This window comes from Ruditapes philippinarum, unplaced genomic scaffold (genome assembly GCF_026571515.1).
Source record: "Ruditapes philippinarum isolate M1 unplaced genomic scaffold, ASM2657151v2 ctg8881_1_1_1_1, whole genome shotgun sequence".
Lineage (NCBI taxonomy): Eukaryota > Metazoa > Mollusca > Bivalvia > Venerida > Veneridae > Ruditapes > Ruditapes philippinarum.
Window position 1 is genome coordinate 17,372 of NW_026852320.1, and position 22,356 is coordinate 39,727.

The following is a 22,356-nucleotide window of genomic DNA, read 5'->3' on the forward strand; positions in this document are numbered from 1 at the left end:
AAACGCTTTTAAATAGATATATTTGAATCAGCAGCATGTCTCAAGAAGAGCCAAAATATTTTAAGAAAATCAAAGTGGAGAAAAATAAAGTAAGATTTTGAGAAAAGTAAAAAGATTCAAGATTCATATGCAATTAATTACTGATTTTGAAGTATTTATTACCACATTTTAACTGCGTGACTAAAGTAGTAGGCGTAATTTTCTTGTATAATTTGACCACTTTTTGTAATATACGTGACTTGAAGATGTGTTGTGCAATGTGTTAATCACTTGACAATATGTTACTTTTAAATATATTTTCAAGTTTTTCATGAAGATAAGTATGAATTATGAGGCATGCTGCATTACATCATGTCATGTCACTGTATACAAATTGCTTTTAGAAGTCATATTTAAAGGGGCAATACTAAAAGTAATATATTGAAAAGTAAATTTTACATATTAATATTAACTAAGAGTACGTGTTTTGTTTGTTTTACAAACTGAAAGGGAAGTAACCACTGTGCGCAGTTTAAACCCACAAATAAAAGCCGTTTGGTGCCGTACTTTTATCAAATGTATATATAAGAAACACTTTAATGTGTCACAAATCTTCGATTTGAAAAAAAAACAACATGTATCTGTGGTTAAGTCAAAGCTTGAAATGTAGAGTTATTTCTATTTAATAAAAGAGGTTAATTACTGATATACATAAAGGGAAAAATCACATTTACAAATATTCACCTCTGGGAAAACCTAGTTTCGGTTTTAAATTACCATTGATTGCTATTTGTTAATGATTTTATAATTATAGATAGGTAAAAATCATATAAATGTCCACTACTTTCATAACCACTTTTCAGAAATGTTTCAACTTTCATAACTTAAACGCGAAAGGAAGCTTAAAAAAATCGGATTAAAGTCAGTTTCTGTAAAATATTAGCCTAATTAGGACATAATTAAGATTAAATATTGTGTTCCGATAATCTCAATGTCAAATATTGCAAAGCACTTACTTTTCATTCTGTTTCATTCATCAAGAACGATTGTGTTGCTTTTCTTCTAAGATGACATATTATGCATATAATATTATCATGCATTTACTTCCGCTTTCTTTTCACACAGTGTTTTACTCACAGGCAATCGGTGCGTGGCTAGGATAGTATACATGTACATGACCACGCCCACTTATTTTTTTATAAATATTTTTTTTTTCTTATTAATAAAATATTTTTTTATTCAAAATGTTTTTAAAATATCTTATTTTCAATAAATCAACAAAGAAAATTTGTTTTTAAAAAAATTCATCCATATATACTATTAATATAGTGAAGGTAGAAAGGTTCGCCAGCGGACCTACCACCAGGCCTTATGTTACCTCCCAGATCTTTGTTAATTGTCAACTAATTTTCACCAAATAAAGTGCAATCTACGCAGAAATGATTTCTCTTTCGAAAAATGTACAATATTAGAACAGTTGGTACGACAAAAGATGGAATTTTAAAGCGAAAATGCACTTTTTGTCTAGGTCGGCCATCGCTTGACCGAGCCGAAAGTAGACGATTTGAACATAAATCGATCTTTTTCTTAATAACAAACTAATGTCAGTGCATGCAAACAGTTGAAACAGAAAGGGCAGCTATAATACTATCGCTTACCGGTCTAAAGTTAATCCAAAACGTCTGTAGGTACGCACTTTCGGTAGTTATTTGCACTAACTTTTTAAATTCCCTGACATTACATGTATACAAATGCTGACCCGGATGTACCTGATGCGTACCGCTTTTCGCATAATAAAAATTGAGCGAAGCTGGGTACAGCGGGAACCGAGCATGCGTACCTTGAATATCCGGATCAGAATTTGTATACATGTACAATGTCGGAAATTTAAAAAGTTAGTGCAAATAACTACTGAAAGTGCGTACCTACAGACGTTTTGGATTTACTTTGGACCGGTAAGCGATAGTATTATAGCTGCCTTTCTATTTCAACTGTTTGCATGCACTGACATTAGTTTGTTATTAAGAAAAAGATCGATTTATGTTCAAAATCGTCTACTTTCGGCTCGGTCAAGCGATGGCCGACCTAGACAAAAGTGCATTTTTGCTTTAAAAATTCCATCTTTTGTCGTACCAACTTTCTAATATTGTACATTTTCGAAAGAGAAATCATTTCTGCGTAGATTGCACTTTATTTGTGGTGAAAATTGGTTGACAATTAACAAGATCTGGGAGGTAACATAAGGCCTGGTGGTAAGTCCGCTGGCGAACCTTTCTACCTTTACTATATTAATAGTATATATGGATGAATTTTTTTAAAAACAAATTTTCTTTGTTGATTTATTGAAAATATGATATTTTAAAAAACATTTTGAATAAAAAAATATTTTTATTAATAAGAAAAAAAAATATTTATAAAAAAATAAGTGGGCGTGGTCATGTACATGTATACTATCCTAGCCACGCACCGATTGCCTGTGGTTTTACTATACTGGCATGCGAGCAGTTCCCGTACAGAAGCAGTACCCGTATTTTTCATTTAAACGCTTGATTTTTACATGCATTCTTCAAAAATTCATTTCAAATCAAGCAGATACATAAACGAGACAAAATCTTAGTGTCAGTTCGGCAATACGCATTAAAAGTCTAATTTTAAATCACTTTCACCTGTGCGTCATCAAAACGTGACCTTGTTTTCTCTGGGGGATTCCGTCCTTGCGCGCATGCGCAAAGATATTTACACGTGAGGCTTGTTAAAGGGTTTTCCACTATACCACCTGTTTACAGATAAGTAAGCAATGTGATTAAAACTTGTTAATAATCAGAATTTGACCAATATTACTATTTAAAATAATTTTTATGGCTTTGACGCGTAAAAATATCAATGTATACAAGCACTGCTATTGCATGTGAATGCGTTTGGGGAAAACGGTACCGGGTAATAGATACCCGCGTTTAGTCTACGGTCTATTTCCTGAATTACATCTATTTTATTTCTTAGATAATGGTCTGTTCAACAATTGTAAATGAAAAATAGGTCCGATATAATAAAATTGTATAATTACAATGGGTTAGATTTTATGTACGGGAACTACTTCTCTTCATACAAAATAATCAATAATTTCGGTACCCCATATGAGGCCCCATAAGTAAGGGTTATTCTATGTTTAGAACATGATGGAATTTCCATGATTTGTGTGACGAGCCGAATATTGATGTGTAAAATTCAAATTTTGGTGAGTGAGCGTAATAAAAAATAATGTTTAAGTAACTACGATTTTTGTACGGGAACTGCTCGCATGCCAGTACGCAGTTTCGGTGTTGAATCTATAGAGGCTATTCGTTGCCAAAAATCCAGCCTTTGAAACTTGACAATGCATACTTCGGTTCTACTAAACAGATTAATAAAAATCTAATTGTCGATCCGAGAGTTACATACTGCACTGGTATTAAGCATTTTGATTATCTCGATTTGATAAAATGAAAGCTGTTAACATGCAACTTAGATAAATTGCAAACTGTATTTATAAATGTATAATTTCAAATTTGCGACATGTAGAAATGTAAAACGATAGAACGTACACAATACGTTTAATGCTGTGCATCATGAGTTGAGAATGTAACTGCATCAACTTGAACACACTCAGGTTTACAACACCACACTTTCCTTTTACAGTCTAAACGCGATTAAACATTTGTAAACGATTTTTGCAACTTCCATATATGGAATTATCACGGAAATTAGACGAAAATAATAGCGGAGCCAATTTCTCGAAAGCAGAATATAAAGAGAGGTAACTCTTGCTGGTACAAAAATAATATTTCAAATTATATAGAAACTGTTACATCAATCTTGACTTTGAACATCCTCTTATTTTGTTTAAACGTATTCTAGTACAGGATATTCAAGTAATGCAAAATTGGTTAAGATATAATGTAAAAATGTAACAACGTATATACTGATAATGAGCATAATAATATGCAAAAACTAAAGTTGGTGAAATAACATAAGGAAATGTTTCCCATATATAATGACACACACCACTACTCATTGATATCAATGATAGGATTTTGTGAGCCACGGCAATACTCTTAGGCATATCTTTTTACCTGCAGCAAATAGTACTAGAATGCGATACATGGAAGGCACTTTTGGCAACACGAATAAAGAGAACTGAACAATAAGTCTGTGCCTTCTTTCTTTAAAGGACTATGTTGGGTTGTAGAAAAACTCATGATTTTGACCAAGTGTATAACCACGAGACAATGCAAAGTTTACTATCGATAATTTCCGTTGTATAACAAAAACTTGTGAATTTGTCCCCATTTTAATGTTGAAATAAATATTCAGTGTATCCTTGCAACTTCTGTTTACCTCCATTGGGAGTATTTTGAGTCATAGGATGTGATTTAGCATTTTATTGTTTAAATATATGTAAGCTGGCGTAGGTTAAGGTCTTTTATGCATTGTGCTGAATCAAATAGCACTCTTAAAATATGTGTATGTATGCTGTCATTAGCTGTTACCTAGATTTGCTGTCTAGAATTTGCTGTCTATATGATCAAAACAAGAGAACTACTTTTATGTATATGAAATACTACATAGAATATTTATTAAGTTTTGTAAGTGATGGCTTTCTAAGAGATAAAATAAACAAGGTAACATAAATTGATAATCAACATAGTTTATTTTTTATTACATACATTTGGACTCATTTAAATTTTACTGAAAAACAAATTGGGAAAAAATGGGAAAATATATGGTAAAAATAAAAAGTTATGTACGAAAGGGTACATACAACTTTGGTTATAATTTTACTATTGTTAAAAGTTTTTTTCTTGTCAAGTCATACGCTAGAATAAGGTTACTAATATAATAGTACTACTAGGAAAGACAACAGCCAGAATTTGGTCTGTATAGTATTAGTCGTATCAAAATCTCTATCAGATGTTGACTTGAAAAATTTGAAAGTGGTAAGGTAGCAGCTTTAACTGTAAATGTTACTAATTCCTATGCAAATTGAATACCATCAGTAAAGTTTATTTGTCGTTGAATTAGTCTTTTCAATAGTTTTCACTTCCTTGAAAAATAATTTAACCTGCAGACAGTATGTAACCTGGTGTTTTTGGGGTTTTTTTTAAGTTTCTTTTTCCAGGAAATGTGGTGTCTACAACGTTTTAAAACTTATATGCCTATATTTCTTTTAAGTCCGCTGATGTTGATTGTAGGCAATCATGCAAGTGAATTATGTTTAGTAACTAAACACCTACGGAAACTACGCCGCTTCTTGTCGCCGACGGTAAATACCGAAAATGAGCGGAAAATACGTTTATTTACGATGATTTAGTGGGCGGGAAAATGGGCGGAGCTTATTTTATCTCCTATTGAAAAACGTGTAAAGCTGGATTATGTTGATCTGAATCATGATGGTTCGACCACAGGCAATCGGTGCGTGACTAGGATAGTATACATGTACATGACCACGCCCACTTATATTTTTTATAAATATTTTTTTTTCTTATTAATAAAATATTTTTTTATTCAAAATGTTTTTAAAATATCTTATTTTCAATAAATCAACAAAGAAAATTTGTTTTTAAAAAAATTCATCCATTATATACTATTAATATAGTGAAGGTAGAAAGGTTCGCCAGCGGACCTACCACCAGGCCTTATGTTACCTCCCAGATCTTTGTTAATTGTCAACTAATTTTCACCAAATAAAGTGCAATCTACGCAGAAATGATTTCTCTTTCGAAAAATGTACAATATTAGAACAGTTGGTACGAAAAAGATGGATTTTAAAGCGAAAATGCACTTTTTTGTCTAGGTCGGCCATCGCTTGACCGAGCCGAAAGTAGAACCCGAATTTGAACATAAATCGATCTTTTTCTTAATAAAACAAACATAATGTCAGTGCATGCAAACAGTTGAAACAGAAAAGGGCAGCTATAATACTATCCGCTTACCGGTCCAAAGTTAATGCACAAAAACGTCTGTAGGTACGCACTTTCGGTAGTTTATTTGCGAAACTAACTTTTTAAATTCCCTGACATTACATGCATACAAATGCTGACACCGGATGTACCTGATGCGTACCGCTTTTCGCATAAATAAAAATTGAGCGAAAAGCTGGGTACCAGCGGGAACCGAGCATGCGTACCTTGAATATCCGGATCATGAATTTTGTATACATGTACAATGTCGGGAAATTTAAAAAGTTAGTGCAAATAACTACTGAAAGTGCGTGGACCTGCAGACGTTTTGGATTTACTTTGGACCGGTAAGCGATAGTATTATAGCTGCCTTTTCTATTTCAACTGTTTGCATGCACTGACATTAGTTTGTTATTAAGAAAAGATCGATTTATGTTCAAAATCGTCTACTTTCGGCTCGGTCAAGCGATGGCCGACCTAGACAAAAAGTGCATTTTTGCTTTAAAATTCCATCTTTTGTCGTACCAACTGTTCTAATATTGTACATTTTTCGAAAGAGAAATCATTTCTGCGTAGATTGCACTTTATTTGGTGAAAATTGGTTGACAATTAACAAAGATCTGGGAGGTAACATAAGGCCTGGTGGTAGGTCCGCTGGCGAACCTTTCTACCTTTACTATATTAATAGTATATATGGATGAATTTTTTTAAAAACAAATTTTCTTTGTTGATTTATTGAAAATATGATATTTTAAAAACATTTTGAATAAAAAAATATTTTATTAATAAGAAAAAAAATATTTATAAAAAAATAAGTGGGCGTGGTCATGTACATGTATACTATCCTAGCCACGCACCGATTGCCTGTGGGTTCGACAATGTAAAGCTATGAATGTAACTTCTGTTTTGAGTATTCGAACACTTAATTGGTATTGCTACTATCAGTTAAATTAATGTATTGTCGTTTAACAAAATGTATTTTGTTGAAATGCATGTTTACAATGTTAAATCGGCAAACTCAATGCAAGTATGCAACATTAGAGTTTACATACAAATAAATACAATTGTATTTTTTCCATTAACAAACTGTTCAACTCAGATCAACAAGGCTGGATTTTTGGCAACGAATAGCCTCCATATGAATCTACTATTTAATTCGATCGACTAACACCAATTCATGAAATTTGATAGCCGCGTTATTCAAGGCTCATAATTATCATCACATAAAGCCGACAACTTAAATTTTAATTTAAATGATATTTTTTATACAAAATTCTCCGTTTTTTTTAACGATTTTAATGAAATATTGCTAGGTTATCTATGCAGCATATTTATATAGATATTTCGTCATGAATCATGCGTGTGAAACATATATAATGTGACAAGAATATATTATTTCAATATATCCTATATTTAAGTCTACATTTAGATATTGGAAAATAAACATAAAACGGACGACATCATTCCACACCTCAACAGTCTACCCGTCCGCAGTTGTTTAATCAACAGAACTCTGTACTAGATTTTAATCAGAAGAGTCCCGTACTGGTTTTTAATCAGAAGAGTATAGTACTGGTTCTTCCTCAGAATATTTAAATCAGAAGGGTCCCGTACTTTATCAGGAGAGCCTTTGAATCCAATCAAAACATTTCGGTTATTATCAATAGGAATTTGACGGAAAGGGCCGATATGATGCGATTGCTTTTTAACCCTTAATCTACTATCAAAGTTTGCTGATATCAGGTCGAACATTTTAAGAGGTTTCACTGAGGCCTGTAATATACCATAAGCCTCTAATAATACACTCTTAATAAAAATCTTTCGCATACATTACACATAAGAACTAAATTGTGTACTATTTCAAAATGCTTTAATTGATGATTTTATACAGTGTCAAATATTTAAAATATTCGTATATTTATATTGCTAATGCCGTTTAATATGCCTGATATTAGGTCTAAACTCACTGGTTATCGATAATTTTAATGATTCTACATTTCAATAATGTACAACTCTTAATTTTCGATATAACAGAGTTAGTTCCTTGATATTGAGATAGCCTTGTATTGTATGTTGATAATCTCCAGACTAACTAATTTGCAGTTACTTCCCTTACATTATAGAACTTTGCTTTGCTTGACAGTGACGTCCCTTGTCACAAGCATGACTTATACATATTTTGATTTTTAGAAGAAGTATTTTGGCTCTCATAAAATACGCGCTAGTTAATATATAGAAAGTTAAGACAGAGGTTACATGTTATAACGACAAAATACAAGTGCAAAAAACAGTATTTTTCATATATTTTATTGCACAACTCAATAACTCAATAAAACACGAATGACGTAAGTATAAAAGACCTTTTCAAAAAGAAATGAAATATAAAATCAATATGATGTGTTAGAGACAATGAATACGATTGGTATATAATACAACAGTTTATGTCTGCAAAACGTAAAGTAAATCAAAGATTGCATCTTGCTAAACCCTATTCACATTTTGAAGTTAGTTAAAACTGTATAAATCCAAATTGCCCTTAGTCAGTCATTCTTGAAACAATCAAGGACGGTTTGAGCACCTTCAGAAAAAAATAATACTTTTAACAATATGAATATTCCATAAATTTATATTGCATCTTATCCGGTTTATCTTACACCAGACATCCATCAGCATTAGGTCTGTAGTACTTAAGTACCAGTACTTGCCAAAATATGGAATATCAGTACCTGTGATAGATTTTGGCTCAGTACTGTAGTACTAGAACCTTAATTTGAAAGTAATAAAGTACAGTAGCAAAACTTTCATATATTCACCATCTCTTGTATCAAACTATAAATACATGTACATGTAGCAACATATGGTAAATTTTCAATTTCTATATCAAACGCTTACAATATAAGTTTTTAAGCAGCATGCCTCCAAATTCATGCTAATTTTCGTGGAAAGTTTGAAAATGTATTTAAAAGTATAATATTGTGAAATGAACAAAGAAAGTAATTTACACATTGCAAACGACACTTACAATTCACGAAAATTACCAAAATGAGGTCAAACTATACATAAATACCTCTTACTGCGTAAGTAACGCAGTAGAATTATAGTGATTGATACTGCAAAATCAGTCATTTACCGCACATAACAGATTGAATTTCTTGAAATATTTTGGCTCATCTGGAGGTGTGCAGCTTTAATGTAAAAAAATATTTGCTTCTCCCGAGGATCGAACCAGCGACCCTGTGTTCCTAATCTGGTGCTTTTCCTATTGAGCTTCGCGGGCGGACCAGTTAAATATACACCAGATGTGAGAACTTCAATGAATATTCAAGTTTGCTCTACAGAGTTTGCTCTACAAGTATAACTTTGAGACAGTAATGTAGTGCATGTTGTAGCAAAATTTAGCGAGGGTAATGCTGTATAACTTAAGTACCAGTAATGCATGTCGGTCGATTTCCTAACTTTCCTTTGGCAAATTGTCTAGTTTAGCTTTGATATCTTGAATTTGATTTCTGATTTTTTCTAAAGCCCTATCGTTGCACTGACAGAGAAACACTTGTTCTAGTCTCAACAGTTCAGTTTCAATTTTTTCAAGAGTTACTCTGTACTTTTCAACATAACCTTTTCTGTTATAAACATCTGCTACACATTCAAGACATTCAGCAATAAATGGGTTTTGTGGCATGGCTAACGTTGCCTTTGATGTTAATTTAAGAGCACATTTTGCTAACTCTAGACTCTTCTCATAATTTCCCTTTCTTTTGTTGACATCTGCAAGATGTACTAGACTTTCAACGTATGGCATATTTTCCGCAATTGTTTCCCTGATATCAACTGCTACCTGAAACATCTCTTCAGCCTCTTTTAACTTTCCTTCACGATCGTATGTCTTTCCTTTTGTATCATAAGCACATGCAAGAGCCTCTCTTGGGGGGACTTTTTCTGCTTTTAATCTCTCCAAAGCGTCATCTATCAGTTTGTGAGCATCCTCGTAGTTTTGCATTGTGCTGCTCACGTTTGCCACATTACTTAGGGAAAACACGACAGACATAACTGGTGCTTTGGCCTTTACCTTCACATCCAGACCTTTCTTGTAATACTCAAATGCCTTTTCAAGATCTCCTCTTTGTTCATACATTACACCGATGTTATTGTAACAAGCTCCGACCCCGGGATGATTTTCTCCTTGTACCCGAATTCGTTCATCAAGACATGCAAAGTGATACCGCTCTGACTCATCGAATTTACCTGAAATATTCGTTAAAATGTTAAAAAAAACTGCTTTACAAAACCCTTAACCTCCGAATTGATGTAACGGATTTGCCCGGTTTTGAATTTGATTAGTCCATTCAAAGTTTAGGTGGTTTAATACAAAAAGTGAGCTATTGGTAGAGTAGAGACCTGTCAGACAAAGAGTGTGTAGGCTGGTCTCGCTCTTTGTACAGGTGGCAACACTAATAAGCTAGGTAACTGTTCAATCACAAAGTTTAATTATATGTATAAATCTTTATCTATTAATGCAATTAATTAAATCAAAACAGGGGATTCTAATCATTCATATTTGGTAGGGAGACCATTTGGTTATCTTTATTTTTTTTTTAATTTACTACAAAATGTTTACACTTCTAGAAACATTTTCGCTAATTGTTTAAACTTAATTCCTTGCTCTCAGATTATTATCACACCATCATTTCCTTCTTAACATTGGGCATGAAAAAAGACTACTTTAGTAAGACAAGAACAACGCAGAAAGTAATCATACCTAGCTGTGTCAGGCTAACTCCCATACTACTCATAGACTGCAGTGATATCAGTTTGAATTCCTGTCCTGACACCAGTGATATAGAAAGGGACTTTTTGAAAAACCTGTAATTTGAACAAAAAACGTGACAAGATGGTTCTCAAACTTTCAACATAATCTTTCACATCAGCAGGAATGAATCACGAATCTCTACATCCGGTGCTCTTATAGTCACCTTTGGATTTACTTATTTGATGTAATATTTTTTTCATACATCACCGACATTTCAATTCCACAACATTTTAAGATCGCCAAAAAAAATACAATCTCACTCTGCGAAAAACATTTTTATAACTACATTATTATTATAAACAAGAGCCATGTCAACATGGCCATCCCCCGCCGAATGTGTTTGCTCATTGGAAGAATGTATATGTAGTAGAACAGAATAATTCTATTTTAAGAGGTCTTTTGGTAATGAAAACTGATGGCTATAGTGATTACAGCTTTGAAACCTATGTGAATACTGATGGCTGAAAATAACAAAGGGCAATAACTCAAAAATAATGCAAGGTAGAGTTATCATTCTTAAGCACTGCACTCCTCCTCAATGAGATCCATCCGCCTTTGAAGTTTCAAGTTGATACATCAAATACTTTTTGAGATAAGCTCTGGACAAAATAGCATAAAAAACAAAGGGCAATAACTCAAAAAGTGTATAGGGAAGAGTTATCATTCTTGCGCACAACATTCCTCCTCAATAAGATCTATCCAACTAAGACATTTCATGTTGATATCTCACACACTTTTTGAGTTATGCTCCACTCAGGTGAAAAATTAGGTATGAAAAATAACAAAGGGCAATAACTCAAAAATTATGAAAGGTAGAGTTATCATTCATGTGCACTGCACACCTCCTGAGTGAGATCTATGCACCTATGAAGTTTCATGTTAATATCTCATAGGCTTTTGGAGTTATGCTCTGGACAAAAATCAATTTTGAAAAATAACAAAGGGCAATAACTCAAAAATCATGCAAGGTAGAGTTATCATTCTTGTGCACTGCACTCCTCCTCAATGAGGTCTATCCACATATAACATTCCTCCTCAATAAGATCTATCCACCTATGACATTTCATGTTGATATCTCAAACACTTTTTGAGTTATGCTCCACTCAGGTGAAAAATTAGGTATGAAAAATAACAAAGGGCAATAACTCAAAAATTATGAAAGGTAGAGTTATCATTCATGTGCACTGCACACCTCCTGAGTGAGATCTATGCACCTATGAAGTTTCATGTTAATATCTCATAGGCTTTTGGAGTTATGCTCTGGACAAAAATCAATTTTGAAAAATAACAAAGGGCAATAACTCAAAAATCATGCAAGGTAGAGTTATCATTCTTGTGCACTGCACTCCTCCTCAATGAGGTCTATCCACATATAACATTCCTCCTCAATAAGATCTATCCACCTATGACATTTCATGTTGATATCTCAAACACTTTTTGAGTTATGCTCCACTCAGGTGAAAAATTAGGTATGAAAAATAACAAAGGGCAATAACTCAAAAATTATGAAAGGTAGAGTTATCATTCATGTGCACTGCACACCTCCTGAGTGAGATCTATGCACCTATGAAGTTTCATGTTAATATCTCATAGGCTTTTGGAGTTATGCTCTGGACAAAAATCAATCTTGAAAAATAACAAAGGGCAATAACACAAAAATCATGCAAGGTAGAGTTATCATTCTTGTGCACTGCACTCCTCCTCAATGAGGTCTATCCACCTATGAAGTTTCAAGTTGATAACTCAAATACTTTTAGAGATATGCTCCGGACAAAGATGTCGGACGGAAGGACGGACGGACGGACGGAAGGACGGAAGGTCGGACGGACGGACGGACGGACGGACGGACGGAGACTATTTCTATATCCTCCGCCGAAAATTTTCGGCGGGGGATAATAAAGAAAAATGTACTTTATTCCATAGGACCTTAGTCATATCTAGTCATCCATATTAGTCCTGAGGACTATGAATTATGGTGTCTTTCTTTGAGAACCAATGATTAATCTTTTTTACACAAGGTAACCAAATTTTTATTTTACCCAAGCAGAGTTCAACTTTTATATCTACATATTGACTGTGTTTAAAATATGATCATGTCCTTTGTGATTTAAAACTTTGTCTAATATACTAATCGTGTCATATATCAAAACTAATTACCTGTTGGCATCTAAATTTCTTGCTTGTTGTAGCATATTCCATCCCATCCTCTGATATGCTGTCGCCAGTTGCAGTGATTTCCCTTTAGTTTCCAAAACTCTCAATGCTGACTCGTAGTTATTTGCCCCTTGTGAAAGATTCCCCTGGAAACGTCGGTTAATGGAAATTGCAATGAAAGAACAAATATGCAAATATATGTGTAAAATAGAGAAAAAAACATAATCCCCAAAGAACGTCAAAAACGGCAAAATTGATAAAAATACAGGCTCGGTTTGATTGAGCGTGTTCATGGGCGGTAGTGGTGATTGCAAGCTATTCTTTACGCCCCTACCACCGACAAAAGAATGCTGCCTTCGAATCACTTGCCTTTTTCGAATATCATCAGTGACTTTTGGTTATTTCACGTGAGGATACTATATAACTAGCTTATGGAGGATCGTTGACTGTACCCAGGTGCCTGTCTGTGTCTGAAATAATGGACCATTAGGCAATTCCTCTCCCAAAAAGGAAAGTTACTTTATGACTTTTATAGTGTCAATTTGCCACAATAAAAATTTAACCCAAATTATAAAGATGCCCCAGATAGCTCAAAGGCTTCAATTTAACCATGATTTGCACATGACAGTACATGTATGATATACCGTTGGTAAGATTATTGATTTTTCTTACCAACAGTCTATTTTCGCATTATTTGCACATGTAACTAGAACTCCGCGAGTCGGATGTGTCGCCTTGTGAACAATGTAGTTTAGGGGAAATGGTCAGGACAAAAATGAAATATGAAAAATAACAAAGGGCAATAACTAAAAAAATGATAAGTGCAGAGCAGCAGTTTCTGTACACTGCACTTCTTATCAATAAGATCTATCATTCTATGATGTTTCAAGTCCATAGCTTTCATACTTGAGGAGAAATGACCAGGACAAAAATAAAGTAAGTAAATCAACAAAGAGCAATAACTCAAAAATAAGAAATGCAGAGTATCAGTTCTTATGCACCGCACATCTTTTTAATGAGATCTATCATCCTATGAAGTTTCAAGTCCATAACTTTTATACTTTCGGAGAAATGGCCTGGACAAAAATTAAGTATGAAAATTAACAAAGGGCCATAACTCAAAAATTTAGAAATGCAGAGTACCGATTCTTGTGCACTGCACTTCTTAATAATGAGATCTATCATCCTATGAAGTTTCAAGTCCATAGCTTTTATACTTTTGGAGAAATGGCCCGGACAAAAATTAAGTATGAAAATAAACAAAGGGCAATAACTCAAAAATTAAGAAATGCAGAGTACCAGTTCTTGTGCACTGCACTTCTTCTTAATGAGACCTATCATACTATGAAGTTTCAAGTCCATGGCTTTTATACATTAGGAGAAATGGCCCGGACAAAAATAAAGTATGAAAATTAACAAAGGGCAATAACTCAAAAATTAGGAAGTGCAGAGTACTGGTTCTTGTGCACTGCACTTCTTAATAATGAGACCTATCATCCTATGAAGTTTCAAGTCCATGGCTTTTATACATTAGGAGAAATGGCCCGGACAAAAATAAAGTATGAAAATTAACAAAGGGCAATAACTCAAAAATTAGGAAGTGCAGAGTACTGGTTCTTGTGCACTGCACTTCTTAATAATGAGATCTATCATCCTATGAAGTTTCAAGTCCATAGCTTTTTTAGTTGAAGAGAAATGGCCCGGACAAAATTAAAGTATGAAAATAAACAAAGGGCAATAACTCAAAAAATAAGAACTGCGAGTACCGGTCCTTGTGCACTGCACTTCGGGTTATTGAAAGAAGCATGCATACCAAGTTTGATGTCAATCAGACTTATAGTGACTGACTTATGCTCCGGACAAGCTTTAGGGGACGCCGACAACGACGCCGACGACGACGCCGACACAGACGCCGCCGCCGACACCGCCGACGAGAGTAACCCCTATATGTCACCTTTTCAAGGCGACACAATAAAAACTAAGCAGGTCATTTAAATACATGTGGTTTTGTATACAGGTTGTAAACATGGCTGAGTTGCATTGTGATTTGAGAGAGGAGCAAAGAGCTTATTGCAAAATTCGTGGGTTATTGGGTAAATGCGCGTCAGAAATAAAAACGGATCTAGATTTAATTTATGGAAAAAATGCCCTTCCATATCATTCTTGTACAATTATCAGGTGGGCGTTAATGTTTAAGGCGATAAAACTAATGTTAAGGATAATCCCCGTCCTTGTCGGCCAATTTCCGCTACCTCTGAAAAAGACATAAGTACTGTCAAAGCCATAGTTGATGAAGATGCAAGACAAACCGTGGAGGGGATAAGTGATATATCGGGCTTTAGTTCGTCGTATGTGTACTTCATCTTGAAATTCAAGTTAAGGAAAGTGTGCGCCCGTTGGATCCCGCATTTGCTAACTTCTGACCAGAAAAGGGAGCGGATTGAAAAAGCCTCGGCCTTATTGACTAGGTTCAAAGATCGAGACCCTAGACGCCTGAGAGAAATTGTCACAGGGGATGAAACGTGGCTTTTTTTATTATTTGAGCCTGGCAATAAACTCGGCAACAAAATGTGGAGAGGTGCTATGTACGCTCTATTTTTTGACAGTGATGGAAAAGTGGCCCGTGTCGCTGTGCTTTAGAGGGGTATTGTCACTGGAATATTTTACCGTGACCACGTTCTCACTGCTGTAGTTAATCACTACATTACAAAGACCCCAAGGTCCATGATGCGCAGGATCAAATTTCTCCATGATAATGCACATGCGCACCGCGGGGGTCGGTCAGCTTAAGAAGCAGAGTATGGTGGCTTTTCTATAATCCTGACCTCTCTCCTTTTGACTTTTGTCAATCTATTCATAAAATATTGCCTTCACCCGTAGTGCCGTTGCCAGCGCTCTTTACCAGTGTATAAACAATATAGCTAAAGAACAGTTCAAAAAACGCTTTTTCGGAATGGATTCTGAAGCTGGAAAAGTGTGTAGATGTCCATGATGAATATTTTGAAGAACTCATGTTTCACAGGTATGACTTATCTATAAAAACGCACTGCCGTTGCCACTTATTAAAATATGCTCCTCGTATACCTAGTAAAGGACATATTTTTTATACGGAAATAAATGATTGGGCTACATTGTGAAGGACCATTTTTGACCTTCGACCATGATTCTTAAAACTTTTGTAAAGGTCCACTAAGCTACATGCTAAATAAAGTAAATTACTAAAAAGTTTAGTAAAAAGTCAAATTAATCATCAGTTGACAACTTGTAAAAACAGTATTTTACATTATCCACGTACACATTATACCGAAAGTCAGATAGACAATTGACCAATAAAAATGTACAAAAGATATCAGTTAAAATACACTAAGAACACATTAGCCGGTTATATAATTTGTCAAGATTAAACACATCCGTTGGGATACGGATGATAAAAATTAACAATAAATTAACTAATGAATGTCATTTCGAAATATATCGTATTATTTTACATGCGGTGTAAATAAACTGACTAGATTACATTTTAAGTTTAAGATAATCAGTCGATCTTCCTTGTTTTAAACAAAATAAAGTCACAGGCAGTCAGGTAAATTTGTATGGTTAAATGCCAGTAAAATATGATTTTATGTGCCTGATAAACGAACTGTTGACACTTCCGTATCCGTTATAACATTCTGTCATTGTAATGATATTGACCTAAGTTCATTAAGAAGATATTATACGCCAGGCCAGCCTGATATAAGTGCAGTGTTACCAGGCTATGTATGTATGTATTCCAGGCTAAATGAGGGTCCATCCGCCCTTTCAGGCTCTGGGAGTACGTACCCCGGACATGTCACCATTCAAGTCCTTAAAGGTTACTATCTACCAAAAGGTGGCCTATAAATTTTGAATTCAGTAATTCACTGAATGATAATTAATATGTACTTAAATTTTGGACGGACTGTTTGAAATTTCAAGCTGGACAAAACCATTTAAAGACAGTAGGGTAAGGACCAAAGAATGCTCGTGTAAACAAATACAAAAGATAATATAAAAGGGAATGTCCAACATTTATTGTTTCTTTGTTTGGTCAGTGGAAATGACCTTATATTCTAAATTTAAAAACGAAATTTATTACTAACATCAACCTGTCTTATCACTTTATATAATGTGTGTACTTCGTTTTATTATAGTTAAACATTTGTTGAACAAAGTAAACCATTTAGAAGTATAAAAATTCCGCAATATGATATTTAATGTATAACCCTAACCCTAAGTATACAGATTCGTTATATATATTTTCCCTATGTAATCAATGCTATTAATAATAAACAAACAAACAACAACAAAAAAAACCAATTAACTTTATGACAAAACACCTGTAAAAACCCAAACTACTTGGTAATTTGATATTACCTGTTAAACTATCTTATCTCCCAGACAAATCATTAATCTTCAAAGTAAACATGCAGTTTTTAAATGACCTTGATATGTAAATAACACAGATAATAAAATTAAATCAAAATAAAATTATCAAATAATTATATCTTTGCAGTGCACCTTTTAAGATATGAAACATTATTATTATACATAATTTGATATAAACATTATCTAAAAGTAAAGCACCAGAGCCGTAATGCAGGACTCGAATAGGATCGAATCCACAAGGAATGTAAGATTTTCTTTCGGGTTCTACAATCTACAGTGGTGGTATGAAACAGTTAGGACATGCCGGAAGCAGTCATTTGGCACAATAAAAGCACTATATCTACGATGATCTATCACCTTAGAAAGCTGTTTGACATTAGAGTAAAGACAAACTGACATTTACCTTTGTATTGGTGTACATACTCCCGACTGCAAGGTTGACACTGGCCTTATCCCCTTCTTGACCATACATGTCAGCTGCTCTAAGACATCCCTGGTAAAAATCCTCCCCGTCTCCTTAAAAGTACATTTGAAATACAAATTTAGTGCAAAACATACATGTAGTTTATTTCCTACATATTTTTAACAAAAATAAATACAATCATATTATATTACGCTCAAAATCATTAATGCAATAATAAACCTGAGGTTTTTCAGAAGGAGTAAGACTAAAGAAAATGTTGGAGTACTACACTAAATACCGTATTCAGGTATATTCCGGACAATGCGCGCGTCTGTTCACACCGATGTATGTGCGATGATGAATGAATAATCTAAGAATCGGCGAAAATAGCGATATTTCATGATTTCGGCAAGCGTCTAGAGGTACTGCCCCAACGCTGTACATAGTGAGTTAAATTCAATCAGATGAATATATATATTACCTGCCATGTACCGTTCTATCAGTTCCGTACACTGGGTAGCCATCTCAATAAAGAAGTGGTAAGTATCTTGTTTCGTATACTTCACTTCAATCAACAGTTTCTGTAAGTTTGGTTGTTCTTCGGTAAATGACGCCAGGGCTTTTGTATATTCTGCTGTACCAAGTCTTTGGGAAATGTTTTTCATTACTGCTGTGAATATCCGACAGTATCTTGCCCGGATTTCTATAATAAAACAACAACAACAACATTTCTATACTTTACAGTAAAACCCCTACAGAACGACGCTCTGTAGACCAATTACATCTTTAAAACAACAGTTTCAGTTCTTTAAAAAGTAAAGACTTCATAATATACATGTATTTAACTGTATTCTAGATGTAAAATAATGATGATGATGATGATGATGATGATGAAAATAATGATGATGATGATGATGATAAAAATAATAATAATGATGATGATGGTGATAATAATAATAATAATAATAATAAATAATAAATAAATAATAATAATAATAATAATAAATAATAATTGTAATAAATGAACTATCACCTGGTATATTTTTAATCGTGTAGAATGTTTTTATACACTCTCGGAGTATACCCTGTATGCTAAATCGTCTCGTGCGGGGATCGTACTTTAAAACATGTCGTCTGCGAACAGGAATCAACATTTGATCCTTCACTGTCGCTACCGATTGAGAATCTGGAAAACGACAATATATTTTGTACACTTCATAAATAAAAGTATTTTACTGTTTGGTTTTTATATAACTGCATGAATGGTTCAATTAGGTACACGTATTAGAAATTAATTTACTTGTTATAAAGTTAAACAAGCTTATTTATATGTTCCGTCTATTATTTTCTTCAAATACCGTATTTCACAACAGTAAAATACTTTTGTGTGACATGGGATGGTTGAAAATAGTGCGGCGGATCGAAAAGGCGAAATGTCTTAATCAAGCAAAAAAATGCCTTCGTTATAAATAACTTAAGTTTGTTGACATTACGTTTAGGCATACTGTCAATATGTTCAATGTCTCCCGTCACCTGGAAAGAACGCTTTATGGCACAATGCGGAAGAGTTTCAAGCGGTTATTTCAAAACGCACATAGGCAATATGTCCATACGTACACTGCGCATAAACTATACATACTTCTATACCATAATACATATATGTAAATTATTTATTAGTAATAGACACCCACTGGCAAATATCAACACTATAACTATCATGTACACACCATTATTTCTTACACGTATAAATAAAGTGAAAAGAAAGACTTTTATTTTGTCTATATAATAGGCATTATATCACGCGAATTTCGAATAATAATACCTTTTGTGTAAGCAAATAGGACAAATCAATAATGGAACTTTTCAATCATTTTTAAAATAGATTTAGTTGAGTAAAAACTAAAAACTGGTGGAAAGAATATTTAAGAGTTTTTAGCTATTCGTAAATACATTTTTTAATGAAAGGAAAACTATGATATTTGGCATAGCCAATGTCATAATTTTTGTTTTAATTTAAAAGACGTTAGCATTGCGATATTAATACCTAGTATTTCTTTGGCTTGTTCTGCGTTAAACGATCCAGGAATATATTCGAGTATGGTCAGTCGTCTCTTGTATACGTACCACGGTCAATGAAACCCCCCTTTAAACACGTCACTGTAAAAGAGGGAAAACATTTTTTTTACAAAATTTTTAATATTAAAATTTCTTTTATTTATTTTACCTAGATAGTAAATTAAGGCGTAAAGGGGGAACTTAAAAATGTAAAAAAGGTAAAGTTTTTTAACTCACTAAAATAAAACAAAAGAGTCCATTAAAAAGGTTTTTTAAAAATTCCGGCTTTTTAAAAAATAGGCCCCCCCCCCCCCCCCATTTTTAAAAAAATCGGGGTTTTAAAATTTGGGTTTTTAAAAGTAAACCCATTTTAAAAATTGTTCAAAGTTTTAAAATTTTAATTCTTTGTTAATTGTTTTTTAAAAAAAGGATATTTTAAAAAATTTTTATAAAAAAAATATAGGGTTTTTAAAACAATTTTTAAAAATTTTGGAGGGAGTTTTGACCCCACCCCTATTAACCTTTTGTGTTTTTTTCCCTTTAAAAAATTTTCCATCTTTTTTAAATTTCTAACTTTTTACCTTTCCCTTTGTTTTTAAAAAAAAGATTTTAATTTTTTTTCCCCCCTTAAATTTGGTCAGGCCCCCCCGGGCGGGCAATTTTTTCTGCCGCTTTTTCCTTTGGGGAACCCCCCTTGGTAACACCCCCATAAAAACTGGTTTTTTCCCCCCGTTTAAATATAGGCGTAGGGAGAACTTGAATTATGTAAATAAAAGGTAAAGCATTATTTAAGCTCACATAATACATAAAAACTAACCAAGAGCCTGCTCATTAAAAAGAGGTATAATGATAATAACGTATCGTGACGTCATATTTTAATTAGCGTGACTGTTCTGTTTAACACCCCTCACATATGTCACATATTTTCCGTATTGTAACAAATACGTGGTGTAATTAATTAAAGGATTGGTCTACAATGAGTATATATTCCACAAGTATTTCAAGTATTGTTAAAAACAACAGAAATGTAACATTTGGATATTCTTATGAAATATAACTTGTAAAAATTGTTGAAAAACTTCTAAGTGACTTATTATGAACGTTTATCTGATAAATAATAATATTTAGGTCTATTACATTTATCATATCTGCTATATAAATATATGTAGTAGTGGGTTATGTATCTCGCACTTGCCAACAACATCCGTATCTAATTCTTTCGTGGTTTGTTGTTACGCTTAATAATAAATACTACCGATAACAATTATTTATAATTGTACTACGGACTTTCCATGATAGACCAATTCACCTTAAGATTTTTAAAAAACCAAAATGCAGTTATTACCGACTCTGTCTTCCTCCGGGTAAAACTCCCGACTCAGCGCTTTCAGCCTACAAGTGAGCAAGAACTCGACCATGTCTTTAGGTGTTATCATGCCGCTATCTTCCGTTAGCTCGGAACCGACCATTAGAATTAGTAGAGGCATCCCTTCACATAAATCAACAATAGCGTTCTCGTATTCACCAAGTTCGACTCCCTCAAGTACAGTTTTAAGTAACAGACGCGTCTCCCATTGGTTTAGAGGCAGTACCTCGTGACTGCAGTAGACCTTTTTAAGCTGTGAGAATTGTACACGTGTTGTAGATGTAATGAAAATCTTCACATTTGAGCACTGTCGGACTAAACTAGTACACAATGAGAAGAAGGAGTCCCGAATATCTACACCTTTAAACTCTTGATAATCTTCGGTGTTGTCAAAGAAGAAAACAAATGGTTTTTTACCAGCTGCTTTAATACAGTCACAAATATGATAAATCCACCTACTGGACTGTGCTGCTTGTAACTCCGGTTCAATACCATAACTAGCACATACCCTCGAGTACAATGAGTTTGTATCAGATATTAATTTCATATCTATGTAAATACGGACAAAGCTACCTGGCTTTGTGCTCTTTAAAAACTCTGTCACTAGTCTGGATTTTCCAACCGATCTCAGTCCAAAAATGCCAAATATTTTGTGCTTCTGCCATGCTGTCTTTAACACATTCAAATCATTTTCTCTTCCGACAAAATCTGCTTCAATATCTATATCATCATCAAAGTTATTCTCAAACATCTCCCGAGATATTCCATTATAAGAACATCCCATGAACAGTTTACTGTGAGTGTCTGCCATGTTTCAACTCTTCATAAGTTAAAGTTATGTTGTGGAAACATTAATATAAACTTTTCAACCGAACACGAACGTAGGTTTTCTTTGAGTAATTAGATACACCTTGTTTTACCTACACACTTTCGGTATAATGATTAATTTAGATCCAGCTCACGTGCTCATTAATAAATATAACACTGCCATTGATTTAACAGGTAAATGGTTACACATACCTGTAACAGATGAATAAAAGAACAAATGATCATATATCTTAAAATCATAAACTACCGGTAGATCTATATAACATTTCACACTACACGCTATAGACAGTTCATGTATAAAGTACGTGTACAGCGTAATGAAAACTAATCATTTTATTTGCTACAGTGTTAGTCACTATCTACTTAAAACACCACTGACCTGCATGTGCGAGTATGATTTAAAGGCTAATTAATATAACAA

General features: G+C 33.7%; 1 protein-coding gene across 1 annotated transcript; it reads right to left on the minus strand.

Annotated features, from left to right (window-relative positions):
* Positions 1-8,206: 8,206 nt before the first annotated feature.
* Positions 8,207-22,244, minus strand: LOC132756659 (uncharacterized). Its single transcript, XM_060747794.1, has 8 exons — positions 21,087-22,244; positions 19,731-19,805; positions 18,720-18,872; positions 18,168-18,389; positions 17,687-17,799; positions 12,880-13,022; positions 10,672-10,775; positions 8,207-10,157 (listed from the first exon to the last, which is right to left on the minus strand). Exons 1-8 carry the CDS (start codon positions 21,916-21,918, stop codon positions 9,367-9,369), a joined length of 2,433 nt encoding a protein of 810 aa, XP_060603777.1. The 5' UTR covers positions 21,919-22,244; the 3' UTR covers positions 8,207-9,366.
* Positions 22,245-22,356: the final 112 nt, after the last annotated feature.